We start from the raw sequence: 14,427 nt of genomic DNA on the forward strand, positions 1-14,427 counted from the left end.
CAGCATTCAAAAGTGACCAAAACATCAGCCAGGAAGCATAGGAACTGAGAAGTGGTCTGTGGTCACCACCTGCAGAACCACTCCTTTATTGGGGGTGTCTTGCTAATTGCCTATAATTTCCACCTGTTGTCTATTCCATTTGCACAACAGCATGTGAAATGTATTGTCAATCAGTGTTGCTTCCTAAGTGGACAGTTTGATTTAACAGAAGTGTGATTGACTTGGAGTTACATTGTGTTGTTTAAGTGTTCCCTTTATTTTTTTGAGCAGTGTATATTTGTTCAACATGTTCAGATAAATCAGTGTCCTGAAACCTGCAATATATATTTATAAATTAATGAATGTATCATTATAAGAAATTACAAATTATGGAAGTCTTGCTTGTAGAGAGAAACATGTATTGTACAAATATTTGGATTGACTGACCAGACCAGTTTAAAAAGCAGTATCAGTCAAAAGACAGACAGTGAGGTATCAGATTTAGATTGTATTGAGTATACAGTCCACACTATATTCAATACTGACCTCAGAGTCTCCAGTTTGCAGTGGGGATTCCCCAGTCCAGCAGAGAGCAGCTGCACTCCTGAATCCTTCAGGTCATTGTTATTCAGATCCAGCTCTCTCAGGTGTGAGGGGTTTGAACTGAGAACTGAGGCCAACACTTCACAGAATGTGTCTGTGAGTTTACAGCCAGTGAGTCTGCCAACACAGAATAAATACAATGACAGACAGGTTGTATTAAAATGTTACGCTCAGCTTTCCCTGCTTTCACAGTTACGCTGCATGAATAATGTGTATCTCGTGCATTCATGGTTCAATGCTACAACTTTTCCTGATCAGTTTGAATTATAGTTTGTTTTAGAGTTTTCAGCTGATAGAAAGTTTATTCAGCCAATGAAAATACTGTTGTTCCTACATTCAGTAAAGTTTGGTCTGAGAGATAGTCACATGAGTACTTACAGAGCCAGTCAGCCAATGAAAATACTGCTATAACTACAATCTATTTTGGTGTGCGATATTTACAATAATACTTACAGCGCTTTCCTGCAACCTCTCACCGCTGGGAGCAGTCTCCTACGACCCTCCTCTGATGTCTTGTATTCCTTCAGGTTAAACACATCCAGAACCTCCTCTGATATCTGCAGCATGTAGGCCAGTGCTGAACACTGAGCATGGGAGAGGTTTTTGGATCTGTTCTCTGACCTCAAGTACTCTTGGATTTCCTCCTGTACTGAATGGTCTTTCATCTCTATCAGACAGTGGAAGAGATTGATGCACCTCTCAGGGGAGATGTTCTTCCTCTTTGTCACCTTAAGGGATCGGATTGTTTTCTTGACGCTCTCCGGACTGCTTTCTGTCTGTGTCACCAGACCTCGTAGGAGTTTCTGATTGGACACCAGTGACATGCCATGAAGGAAGCGGACAAAAAGGTCCAGGTGTCCATTCTTACTCTCCAAGGCTTTATCCACGGTACTCTTCAGCAGCTCATACAAGGTTAGCTTTTCACACGCAGCTCTAGACTTTCTCTTGAGGAAGGGCTTCAGTGCATCCATGTTCCTGGTTGTGTAACAATGGTACATGTAGACAGCTGAGAGAAACTCCTGAATGCTCAGATGAACAAAGCAGTACACCACTCTCTGAAATAACACAGACTCTTCTTTAAAGATTTGTGTGCACACTCCTGAGTACACCGAGGCTTCTTTGACATCAAGGCCAGCCTCTTTCAGGTCTTCTTCATAGAACATGAGATTACCCTTCTCCAGATTTTCAAACGCCAGCTTCCCCAGCTTCAGAAGAATTTCCTTATCTGACTCCATGAGCTCCTCTTGATCCATCTCATCTCTTCCATGATACTTCTGGTTCTTCAGGCTGGTCTGAATGAGCAGGAAGTGTATGGACATCTCAGTTAGAGTCGTGGGCATCTCTCTCCTCTTGTCTGTACTCAACATGTGTTCAAAGACTATTGCAGAAATCCAACAGAAGACTGGCATGTGGCACATGATGTGGAGGCTCCTTGATGTCTTTATGTGTGAGATGATTCTGCTGGCCAGGTCCTCATCACTGAATCTCTTCCTGAAGTACTCCTCCTTCTGTGGGTCATTGAACCCTCGTACTTCTGTCACCTGGTCAACACACTCAGGGGGGATCTGATTGGTTGCTGCTTGTCGGGAGGTTATCCATAGGAGAGCAGAGGGAAGCAGATTCCCCTTGATGAGGTTTGTCAGCAGAACATCAACAGATGATGTCTGGGTGACATCAGACACCTTTTCATGGTGCTGGAAATCCAATGGAAGTCTGCTTTCATCCAAACCATCAAAGATGAACATAGCTTTACAGGCAGTGAGTTTCTGTGCATTGCCTATGTCTAGTTCTGTGTGGAAGTCATTTAAAAGTCTGAGAAGACTGTACTGGAGATCTTTGATCAAGTTCAGCTCCCGGAAAGGAAGCACAAATATGATCTCCACATCTTGGTTAGCCTTCCCTTCAGCCCAGTCTAGGATGAACTTCTGCACAGAGACAGTTTTCCCGATGCCAGCGATGCCCTTCGTCAGCACAGTTCTGATGCTTCTCTCTTGGCCAGGTAAGGGTTTAAAGATGTCATTGCAGTGGATTGCTGTGTCATGTGAGGTTGGTGTCCTGGATGCTGTCTCTAGCTGCCACACCTCATGTTCATTGTTAACCCCTTCACTCTCTCCTTCTGTGATGTAGAGCTCTGTGTAAATCCTGTTGAGGGGAGTTTGGTTCCCTGCTGTTTCCATGCCTTCTATCACACATTCATACCTCCTTTTCAGACTGGCTTTATGGTTTACTATGGCTCTCTGCAGGCTGTCTTTATGGTTTACTATGGCTCTCTGCAGGCTGTCTTTATGGTTTACTATGGCTCTCTGCAGGCTGTCTTTATGGTTTACTATGGCTCTCTGCAGGCTGGCTTTATGGCTTACTATAGCTCTCTGCAGGCTGTCCTCCACTACAAGGGAGGAGTAAAAAGGATGTGTATCAGACACATTCATTGACAGGATGAAAAGTGGATCTTCCACAACTACAGTAACTTATATTATCTCATATTATTGTAGTTAACTACATTTAAATCATATTGAGGTATTGACTTAGCACAGGTCTGCAAGTGTTCTTACTGTTTTCAGAGCCTCTTGCATCATTGGGTTCCCTCAGGTTCTGTAGTACAGGACGTGTTCTGGATCTCTTTCTACACTGAGGACAGTCATAGTCTCCTGAAGGAGCAGGTTTCTCCCAGTATCTGGTGATGCACTGTCTGCAGAACCTGTGTCCACAGGTGATAGAGACTGGACCCCTCAGAACCTGCTGGCACACTGCACACCTGGGCTGATCCTCTGGCAGAGTAGACCATCCACTACAGAGATAAAGGAGAGAGAGATACTGATCCTCTAACAGAGTAGACCATCCACTACAGAGATAAAGGAGAGAGAGATACTGATCCTCTAACAGAGTAGACCATCCACTACAGAGATAGAGGATCAGTATCTCTCTCTCCTTTATCTCTGTAGTGGATGGTCTACTCTGTTAGAGGATCAGTATCTCTCTCTCCTTTAACAGAGTAGACCATCCACTACAGAGATAAAGGAGAGAGAGATACTGATCCTCTAACAGAGTAGACCATCCACTACAGAGATAAAGGAGAGAGAGATACTGATCCTCTAACAGAGTAGACCATCCACTACAGAGATAAAGGAGAGAGAGATACTGATCCTCTAACAGAGTAGACCATCCACTACAGAGATAAAGGAGAGAGAGATACTGATCCTCTAACAGAGTAGACCATCCACTACAGAGATAAAGGAGAGAGAGATACTGATCCTCTAACAGAGTAGACCATCCACTACAGAGATAAAGGAGAGAGAGATACTGATCCTCTAACAGAGTAGACCATCCACTACAGAGATAAAGGAGAGAGAGATACTGATCCTCTAACAGAGTAGACCATCCACTACAGAGATAAAGGAGAGAGAGATACTGATCCTCTAACAGAGTAGACCATCCACTACAGAGATAAAGGAGAGAGAGATACTGATCCTCTAACAGAGTAGACCATCCACTACAGAGATAAAGGAGAGAGAGAGATACTGATCCTCTAACAGAGTAGACCATCCACTACAGAGATAAAGGAGAGAGAGATACTGATCCTCTAACAGAGTAGACCATCCACTACAGAGATAAAGGAGAGAGAGAGATACTGATCCTCTAACAGAGTAGACCATCCACTACAGAGATAAAGGAGAGAGAGAGAGATACTGATCCACTAACAGAGTAGACCATCCAATACAGAGATAAAGGAGAGAGAGATACTGATCCTCTAACAGAGTAGACCATCCACTACAGAGATAAAGGAGAGAGAGATACTGATCCACTAACAGAGTAGACCATCCAATACAGAGATAAAGGAGAGAGAGAGAGAGAGAGATATACTGATCCACTAACAGAGTAGACCATCCACCAGAGATATAGGAGGGTGCAGTAATTACTCTAATAAACTCAGTTACAACAAATTACAACAACATAGCTATGACATCTTGAACATTCTCAAATTACAACAACAAAAATCTGGTGACGTACCTTCGGTCAAAGGTAATTAATCCACCACCACTGGAATTAACAGGACGATCCATGGAGAAGTCACTGTTCATAGACAGACATTTGGGAACAGTATACTGTGCTGTCTGAGTGTGGTAGTAGCCTCTGGAATGAATAATATGTCCACAACGCCATTACTAGAATTTTAGATTCTTCACAAACCAGTGTGCCTGAGACCTACCACAATACCCCGTTCAAAGGGACTTAGATATTTTGATTTGCTCATTCACCCTCTGAATGGCACACATACACAATCCATGTCTCAATTGTCTCAAGGCTTGACGCTAATTATTTAACCTGTAACCTCCCCTTCATCTACACAGATTGAAGTGGATTTAACAAGTGACATCAATAAGGGATCATTGCTTTCACCTGGATTCACCTTGTCAATCTATGTCATGGAAAAAGCAGGTGTTCATAATGGTTTGTGTACTACAGTGTCTTAAAATATATGATATACACAACAAATGATAAGCAGATGCTTTACAGTATATACTCAGACACACAAAATACATCAGGTTTCAGATCTTGAAGATTCTCCTCTTCAATAGAAATATCATCAATTTTGACCAGTAACTTACCTGGGGTCAAAGGTCCCTGATCCACTACTAAAATGTATAGGACGATCCATAGAGAAGTCACTCTTCATGGACAGATGACTGGGTACTGGAGAGACTGATCTCTGGAGAGACTGAGTTTGCTTGGAGATTCTGAAAAACAAAATGAATCACCATGTAACTGCATTTCAAAATGTATCAAAATTATATATCAATAGATTACATACATTACATAAAGCATTAAAATATATGCCATTACACAAAGCAAAAGACATACACTGAGTGTACAAAACATTAAGCACACCCTCCTAATATTGAGTGTCCCCCCCCCCCTTTTAACCCTCAAAACAGCCTCAACTTGTCAAGGCATTGACTCTTCAAGGTGTAGAAAGCGTTCCACAGAGATGCTGGCCCATGTTGACTCCTATGATTCTCACAGTTGTGTCAAGTGTGCTGGATGTCCTTTGGGTGGTGGACCATTCTTGAGATACACGGGAAACTGTTAAGCATGAAAAACCCAGCAGCGTTGCAGTTCTTGATACAAATCGGTGCGCCCGGCAGCAAGTAAGTAAAATAAATAGGTTTTGATTATGTTTTAATGGTAATGGGGACATACGTAAATGCCAACAAAGTAACTTTTTGGTCAGTGTGTGTGTGTTTCAACTATTTAACTGTACTAGAATGCTTAGAAGGCAGCTAAAATTTTAAAATCGGTTATCAGTATCGAGTTGTTTAGCAAGGAAAATACTGAATATCGGCATTGGGTTGTTTGGCAAGGAAAATACTGGATATCGGGTTGTTTGGCAAGAAAAATATTGGATATTGGTACCGGGTTGTTTGGCAAGGAAAATATCAGATATCGGGTTGTTTGGCAAGGAAAATATCAGATATCGGGTTGTTTGGCAAGGAAAATATCAGATATCGGGTTGTTTGGCAAGGAAAATATCAGATATCGGGTTGTTTGGCAAGAAAAATATTGGATATTGGTACCGGGTTGTTTGGCAAGGAAAATATCAGATATCGGGTTGTTTGGCAAGGAAAATATCAGATATCGGGTTGTTTGGCAAGGAAAATATCAGATATCGGGTTGTTTGGCAAGAAAAATATTGGATATTGGTACCGGGTTGTTTGGCAAGAAAAATACTGGATATCGGGTTGATTGGCAAGGAAAATACCAGATATCGGTATCGGGGTGTTTGAAAAGGAAAATAACTGATACTGTGTTGTTTGACAAGGAAAATATCAGATATCTGGTGGTTTGGCAAGGAAAATACCAGATATTGGTATCGGGATGTTCGAAAAGGAAAATATCTGATATCAGTATCGTGTTGTTTGACAAGGAAAATATCGGATATCGTATCGGGTTGTTAGGAAAGTATTGAATATTGATATCGGGTTGTTTGACAAAGAAAATATCGGATATGGGTATCGGGTTGTTTGACAAGGAAAATATCGGATATGGGTATCGGCCAAAAATGTCATATCGGTGCATCCCTATTAAACCCGTCTCCTCCCCTTCATCTACACTGACTGAAGTGGATTTAAGTGGCATCAATAAGGGATCACTGCTTTCACCTGGATTCACCTTGTCAATCTATGTTGTGGAAAAAGCAGGTGTTCATAATGTTTTGTACACTCACTGTATAAAAAATATATGACATAAACAACAAATGATAAGCAGATGCTTTACAGTATATACTCAGATACACAAAATACATCAGGTTTCAGATCTTGAAGGTTCTCCTCTTCAATAGAAATATCATCAATTCTGACCAGTAACTTACCTGGGGTCAAAGGTCCCTGATCCATTACTAAAACATATAGGACGATCCATAGAGAAGTCACTCTTCATGGACAGATGACTGGGTACTGGAGAGACTGATCTCTGGAGAGACTGAGTTTGCTTGGAGATTCTGAAAAACAAAATGAATCACCATGTAACTGCATTTCAAAATATATCAAAATTATATATCAATAGATTACATACATTACATAAAGCATTAAAATATATGCCATTACATAAAGCAAAAGACATACACTGAGTGTACAAAACATTAAGAACACCCTCCTAATATTGAGTGTCCCCCCCCCTTTTTACCCTCAAAACAGCCTCAACTTGTCAAGGCATTGACTCTTCAAGGTGTAGAAAACGTTCCACAGAGATGCTGGCCCATGTTGACTCCTATGATTCTCACAGTTGTGTCAAGTGTGCTGGATGTCCTTTGGGTGGTGGACCATTCTTGAGATACACGGGAAACTGTTAAGCATGAAAAACCCAGCAGCGTTGCAGTTCTTGATACAAATCGGTGCGCCCGTCAGCAAGTAAGTAAAATAAATAGGTTTTGATTATGTTTTAATGGTAATGGGGATATACGTAAATGCCAACAAAATAACTTTTTGGTCAGTGTGTGTGTGTTTCAACTATTTAACTGTACTAGAATGCTTAGAAGGCAGCTAAAATTGTAAATATCGGTTATCGGTATCGAGTTGTTTAGCAAGGAAAACACTGGATATCGGTATTGGGGTGTTTGGCAAGGAAAATACTGGATATCGGGTTGTTTGGCAAGGAAAATACTGGATATCGGGTTGTTTGGCAAGGAAAATACTGGATATCGGGTTGTTTGGCAAGGAAAATACTGGATATCGGGTTGTTTGGCAAGGAAAATACTGGAAAATATCGGATATCGTATCGGGTTGTTAGGAAAGGAAAATACTGGAAATCGCTATCGGGTTGTTTTGCAAGAAAAATATTGGATACCTGGATGTTTGGCAAGGAAAATATCAGATATCGGTGGTTTGGCAAGGAAAATACCAGATATCGGTATCGGGATGTTCGAAAAGGAAAATATCTGATATCGGTATCGTGTTGTTAGGAAAGGAAAGTATTGAACATTGATATCGGGTTGTTTGACAAGGAAAATATTGGATATGGGTATCGGCCAAAAATGTCATATCGGTGCATCCCTATTAAACCCGTCTCCTCCCCTTCATCTACACTGACTGAAGTGGATTTAAGTGGCATCAATAAGGGATCACTGCTTTCACCTGGATTCACCTTGTCAATCTATGTCCTGGAAAAAGCAGGTGTTCATAATGTTTTGTACACTCACTGTATAAAAAATATATGACACAAACAACAAATGATAAGCAGATGCTTTACAGTATATACTCAGATACACAAAATACATCAGGTTTCAGATCTTGAAGGTTCTCCTCTTCAATAGAAATATCATCAATTCTGACCAGTAACTTACCTGGGGTCAAAGGTCCCTGATCCATTACTAAAATGTATTGGACGATCCATAGAGAAGTCACTCTTCATGGACAGATGACTGGGTACTGGAGAGACTGGTCTCTGGAGAGACTGAGTTTGCTTGGAGATTCTGAAAAACAAAATGAATCACCATGTAACTGCATTTCAAAATGTATCAAAATTATATATCAATAGATTACATACATTACATAAAGCATTAAAATATATGCCATTACATAAAGCAAAAGACATACACTGAGTGAACAAAACATTAAGAACACCCTCCTAATACTAAGTGCCCCCCACCCACCTTTTTGCCCTAAAATTAGCCTCAACTTGTCAAGGCATTGACTCTTCAAGGTGTAGAAAGCGTTCCACAGAGATGCTGGCCCATGTTGACTCCTATGATTGCCACAGTTGTGTCAAGTGGGCTGGATGTCCTTTGGGTGGTGGACCATTCTTGAGATACACGGGAAACTGTTAAGCATGAAAAACCCAGCAGCGTTGCTGGCGGAGATCTTTGTGGGCTATACTCGGCCTTGTCTCAGGATGGTTAGTTGGTGGTTGGAGATATCCCTCCAATGGTGTGGGGGCTATATCCCTCCAGTGGGTGGGGTTATATCCTGCCTGTTTGGCCCTGTCCGGGGGTATCATCGGATGGGGCCACAGTGTCTCCTGACCCCTCCTGTCTCAGCCTCCAGTATTTATGCTGCAGTAGTTTATGTGTCGGGGGGCTAGGGTCAGTCTGTTACATCTGGAGTATTTCTCTTGTCTTATCCGGTGTCCTATGTGAATTTAAATACACTCTCTCTAATTCTCTCTTTCTCTCTAATTTTTTCTCTCTCGGAGGACCTGAGCCTTAGGACCATGCCTCAGGACTACCTGGAATGATGACTCCTTGCTGTCCGCAGTCCACCTGGCCGTGCTGCTGCTCCAGTGTCCAACTGTTCTGCCTGCGGCTATGGAACCCTGACCTGTTCACCGGACGTGCTACCTGTCCCAGACCTGCTGTCCCAGACTTGCTGGAACCCTGACCTGTTCACCGGACGTGCTACCTGTCCCAGACCTGCTGTTTTCAACTCTCTAGAGACAGCAGGAGCGGTAGAGATACTCTCAAAGATCGGCTATGAAAAAGCCAACTGACACTTACTCTTGAGTTGCTGACTTGTTGCACCCTCGACAACTACTATGATTATTATTATTTGACCATGCTGGTCATTTATGAACATTTGAACATCTTGGCCATGTTCTGTCAATCTCCACCCCGGCACAGCCAGAAGAGGACTGGCCACCCCTCATAGCCTGGTTCCTCTCTAGGTTTCTTCCTAGGTTTTGGCCTTTCTAGGGAGTTTTTCCTAGCCACCGTGCTTCTACACCTGCATTGCTTGCTGTTTGGGGATTTAGGCTGGGTTTCTGTACAGCACTTTGAGAATATCAGCTGATGTAAGAAGGGCTATATAAATAAATGTGATTTGATTTGATTAACACAAATCTGTGCGCCTGGCAGTGATTGGTGTGGATTCAACAAGTGACATCAACAAGGGATCATAGCTTTTCATGTTTCAAGGAGCGGGAGTCTAACCTGGAAGCCTATAATAAATCCCACTATGCCCTCCGACGAACAATCATACAGGCAAAGCATCAATACAGGACTGAGATCGAATCAAACTACACCAGCTCTTCCAGTCGACTGTGTGATCACGCTCTCAGCAGTCGATGTAAGACCTTTAAACAGGTCAACATTCACAAGGCCGCAGGGCCAAACGGATTACCAGGATGTGTACTGCGAGCATGCGCTGACCAACTGGAAAGTGTCTTCACTGACATCTTCAACCTCTCCCTGTCTATAATACAAACATATTTTAAGCAGACCACCATAGTCCCTGTGCCCAAGAACACTAAGGTAGCCTGCCTAAATGACTACCGACCCGTAACACTCATGTCTGTTGCCATGAAGTGCTTTGAAAGGCTGGTCATGGGTCACATCAACACCATTAACCCAGAAACCCAAGACCCACTGCAATTTGCATACCGCCCCAACAAATCCACAGATGATGCAATTTCTATTGCACTCCACACTGCCCTTTCCCAGCTGGACAAAAGGAACACCTTTGTGAGAATGCTATTCATTGACTACAATTCAGCAATCAACACCATAGAGCCCTCTAAGCTAATCAACAAACTAAGGACCCTGGGACTAAACCCTCTGCAACTGGTTCCTGGACTTCCTGATAGGCCGCACCCAGGTGGTACGGGTAGGTAACAACACATCCGCCACACTGATCCTCAACACAGGGGCCCCTCAGGGGTGCGTGATCAGTCCCCTCCTGTACTCCTTTTCATTCATGGCTGCACAGCCAGGCACGACTCCAACACCATCATTAAGTTTGCTGATGACACAACAGTGGTAGGCCTGATCACCGACAACGATGAGACAACCTATAGGGAGGTCAGAGACCTGGCCGTGTGGTCCCAGGACAACAACCTCTCCCTCAACGTGATCAAGACAAAGGAGATGATTGTGGACTACAGGAAAAGGAGGACCGAGCAGGACCCCCATTCTCATCGACAGGGCTGTAGTGGAGCAGGTTGAGAGCTTCAAGTTCCTTGGCATCCGCATCACCAACAAACTAACATGGTCCAAGCACACCAAGTCAGTCGTGAAAAGGGCACGACAAAACCTATTCCCTCTCAGGAGACTGAAAAGATTTGGCATGGGTCCTCAGATCTTCAAAAGGTTCTACAGCAGCACAATCAAGAGCATCCTGACTGGTGGTATCACTGCATGGTATGGCAACTGCTATCCAGGACATCTATACCAGGCGGTGTCAGAGGAAGGCCCTAAAAATTGTCAAAGACTCCAGCCACCGTAGTCATAGACTGTTCTCTCTGCTACCGCACAGCAAGCGGTACCGGAGTGCCAAGTCTAGGCCCAAGAGGCTTCTAAACAGCTTCTACCCCAAAGCCATAAGACTCCTGAACATCTAATCAAATGGCCACCCAGACTATTTGCATTGCCCCCCCCCCATATGCCGCTGCTACTCTCTGTTATCATCTATGCATGGTCACTTTAATAACTCTACCTACATGTACATATTACCTCGACTAACCGGTGCCCCCTGCACATTGACTCTGTACCGGTACCCCCCCTGTATATAACCTCGCAATTGTTATTTTTACTGCTGCTCTTTAATTTTATCTCTTATTCTTATTCATACTTTTTTAAACTGTATTGTTGGTTAGGGGCTCGTAGGAAAGCATTTCACTGTAAGGTGTTGTATTCGGCACATGTGACTGATAAAATTTGATTTGATTCACCTTGTCAATCTAGGTCATGGAAAAAGCAGGTGTTCATAATGTTTTGTACACTCAGTGTCTTAAAATATGTGACATAAACAACAAATTATAAGCAGATGCTTTACAGTATATACTTGAGGTTGACCGATTAATCGGAATGGCCGATTTAATTGGGGCCGATTTCAAGTTTTCATAACAATCGGAAATCGGTATTTTTGGACACCGATTGTGGCCGATTTCTTTTTACACCTTTGTTTAACTAGGCAAGTCAGTTAAGAACACATTCTTATTTCCAATGACGGCCTAGCAACAGTGGGTTAACTGCCTTGTTCAGGGGCAGAATGACAGATTTTTACCTTGTCAGCTCGGGGATTCGTTTTTGCAACCTTCTGGTTACTAGTCCAACGCTCTAACCACCTGCCTTACATTGCACTCCACGAGGAGCCTGTGTGGCAGGCTGACTACCTGTTACGCGAGGGCAGCAAGAAGCCAAGGTAAGTTGCTAGCTAGCATTAAACTTATCTTATAAAAAACAATCAATCTTAACATAATCACTAGTTAACTACACATGGTTGATGATATTACTAGTTTATCTAGCTTGTCCTGCTTTGAATATAATCGATGCGGTGCCTGTTAATTTCTCATCGAATCACAGCCTACTTTGCCAAACGGGTGATGATTTAGCACTGTCATTGCACCAATGTGTACTTAACCATAAACATCAATGCCTTTCTTTAAAATCAATACACAAGTATATATTTTTAAACCTGCATATTTAGTTAATATTGCCTGCTAACATGAATTTCTTATAATTATGGAAATTGTGTCACTTCTCTTGCGTTCCGTGCAAGCAGTCAGGGTATATGCAGCAGTTTGGGCCGCCTGGCTCGTTGCAAACTGTGTGAAGTCCATTTATTCCTAACAAAGACCGTAATTAATTTGCTAGAATTGTACATAATTATGACATACCATTGAAGGTTGTGCAATGTAACAGGAATATTTAGACTTAGGGATGCCACCCGTTAGATAAAATACGGACCGGTTCCGTATTTCACTGAAAGAATAAACGTTTTGTTTTCGAAATGATAGTTTCCGGATTCTACCATATTAATGACCTAAGGCTTGTATTTCTCTGTGTTATTATGTTATAATAAGTCTATGATTTGATATTTGATAGAGCAGTCTGACTGAGCGATGGTAGGGAGCAACAGGCTCGTAAGCATTTATTCAAACAGCACTTTTGTGCGTTTGCCAGCAGCTCTTCACTGTGCTTCAAGCATTGAGCTGTTTATGACTTCAAGGTATATGAAATACAAATCGTATAGAGAGAAATAGTCCTATAATAACTACAACCTAAAACTTCTTACCTGGGAATATTGAAGACTCATGTTAAAAGGAACCACCAGCTTTCATATGTTCTCATGTTCTGAGCAAGGATCTTAAACGTTAGCTTTTTTACATGGCACATATTACACTTTTACTTTCTTCTCCAACACTTTGTTTTTGCATTATTTAACCCAAATTGAACATGTTTCATTATTTATTTGAGGCTAAATTGATTTTGTTGATGTATTATAATAAGTTAAAATAAGTGTTCATTCAGTATTGTTGTAATTGTCATTATTACAAATAAAAAATCCTCCGATTAATCGGTATCGGCGTTGAAAAATCATAATCGGTCGACCTCTAGTATATACTCAGATACACTAAATACATCTGGTTTCAGATCTTGAAGATTCTCCTCTTCAATAGTAATATCATCAATTCTGACCAGTAACTTACCTGGGGTCAAAGGTCCCTGATCCATCACTAAAGTGTATAGGATGATCCATAGAGAAGTCACTCTTCATGGACAGATGACTGGGTACTGGAGAGACTGATCTCTGAGGTGGTTGGAGATTCTGGAAAAAATTATTAATCACCATGAAACCACATTTTAAAATATATCAAAACTATATTTCAATAGATAAAATACATAACATAAATCATTCAAATCTGTGCCATTACATAAAGTAACATTAAGAACCCCCTCCTAATATTGAGTGCCCCCCCCCCCCCATCTTTTTTGTCCTGAACAGCCTCAACTCATTAAGAAATGGACACTACAAGGTGTGGAAAGTGTCCCACAGGGATTTAACAAGTGTAACTTAATTGTAACATAATCACATAGGCCTACAGATTCACTTCCTCATCTCAGTTCCACTTGAATCCTTAAGAGTCTATTGATGCACATACTTTATAGTATGTCCATATGTACAGTACTAGACAAAAGTTTAGACACACCTACTCATTCCAGGGATTTTCTTTATTTTTTACTATTTTCTACATTGTAGAATAACAGTGAAGACATCAAAACTATGAAATAACACATATGGAATCATGTAGTAACCAAAAAAGTGTTAAACAAATCAAAATATATTTTATATTTGAGTTTCTTCAAAGTAGCCACCTTGATGACAGCTTTGCACACTCTTGGCATTCTCTCAACCAGCTTTTTGAGGTAGTCACCAGGGGCAGAATGACAGATTTGTACCTTGTCAGCTCAGGGATTTGAACTTGCAACCTTACAGTTACTAGTCCAACGCTCTAACCACTAGGCTACCTGCCGCCCCTCCACTCTAACCACTAGGCTACCTGCCGTCCCTCCACTCTAACCACTAGGCTACCTGCCACAATAAGTGTTTTATATTACCATACAGTATCAAATATGAT

At 41.8% G+C, this 14,427-nt stretch overlaps 1 protein-coding gene across 1 annotated transcript in view; it reads right to left on the minus strand.

The window, feature by feature from the left end:
• Positions 1-1,031: 1,031 nt before the first annotated feature.
• The window catches only part of LOC115171937 (uncharacterized), a 208,202-nt gene continuing 194,806 nt past the window's right edge, over positions 1,032-14,427 (minus strand). Inside the window, exons 9-14 of the mRNA XM_029729200.1 lie at positions 8,420-8,548; positions 6,950-7,078; positions 5,190-5,318; positions 4,591-4,713; positions 3,135-3,370; positions 1,032-2,968 (exon numbers count right to left, since the gene is read on the minus strand). Of these exons, the coding sequence (XP_029585060.1) occupies positions 1,032-2,968; positions 3,135-3,370; positions 4,591-4,713; positions 5,190-5,318; positions 6,950-7,078; positions 8,420-8,548 (2,683 nt within the window). The remainder of the gene's footprint in view (positions 2,969-3,134; positions 3,371-4,590; positions 4,714-5,189; positions 5,319-6,949; positions 7,079-8,419; positions 8,549-14,427) is intronic.

The sequence above is a fragment of the Salmo trutta genome, chromosome 32 (assembly GCF_901001165.1).
Source record: "Salmo trutta chromosome 32, fSalTru1.1, whole genome shotgun sequence".
In the NCBI taxonomy this organism is placed as follows: Eukaryota; Metazoa; Chordata; class Actinopteri; order Salmoniformes; family Salmonidae; genus Salmo; species Salmo trutta.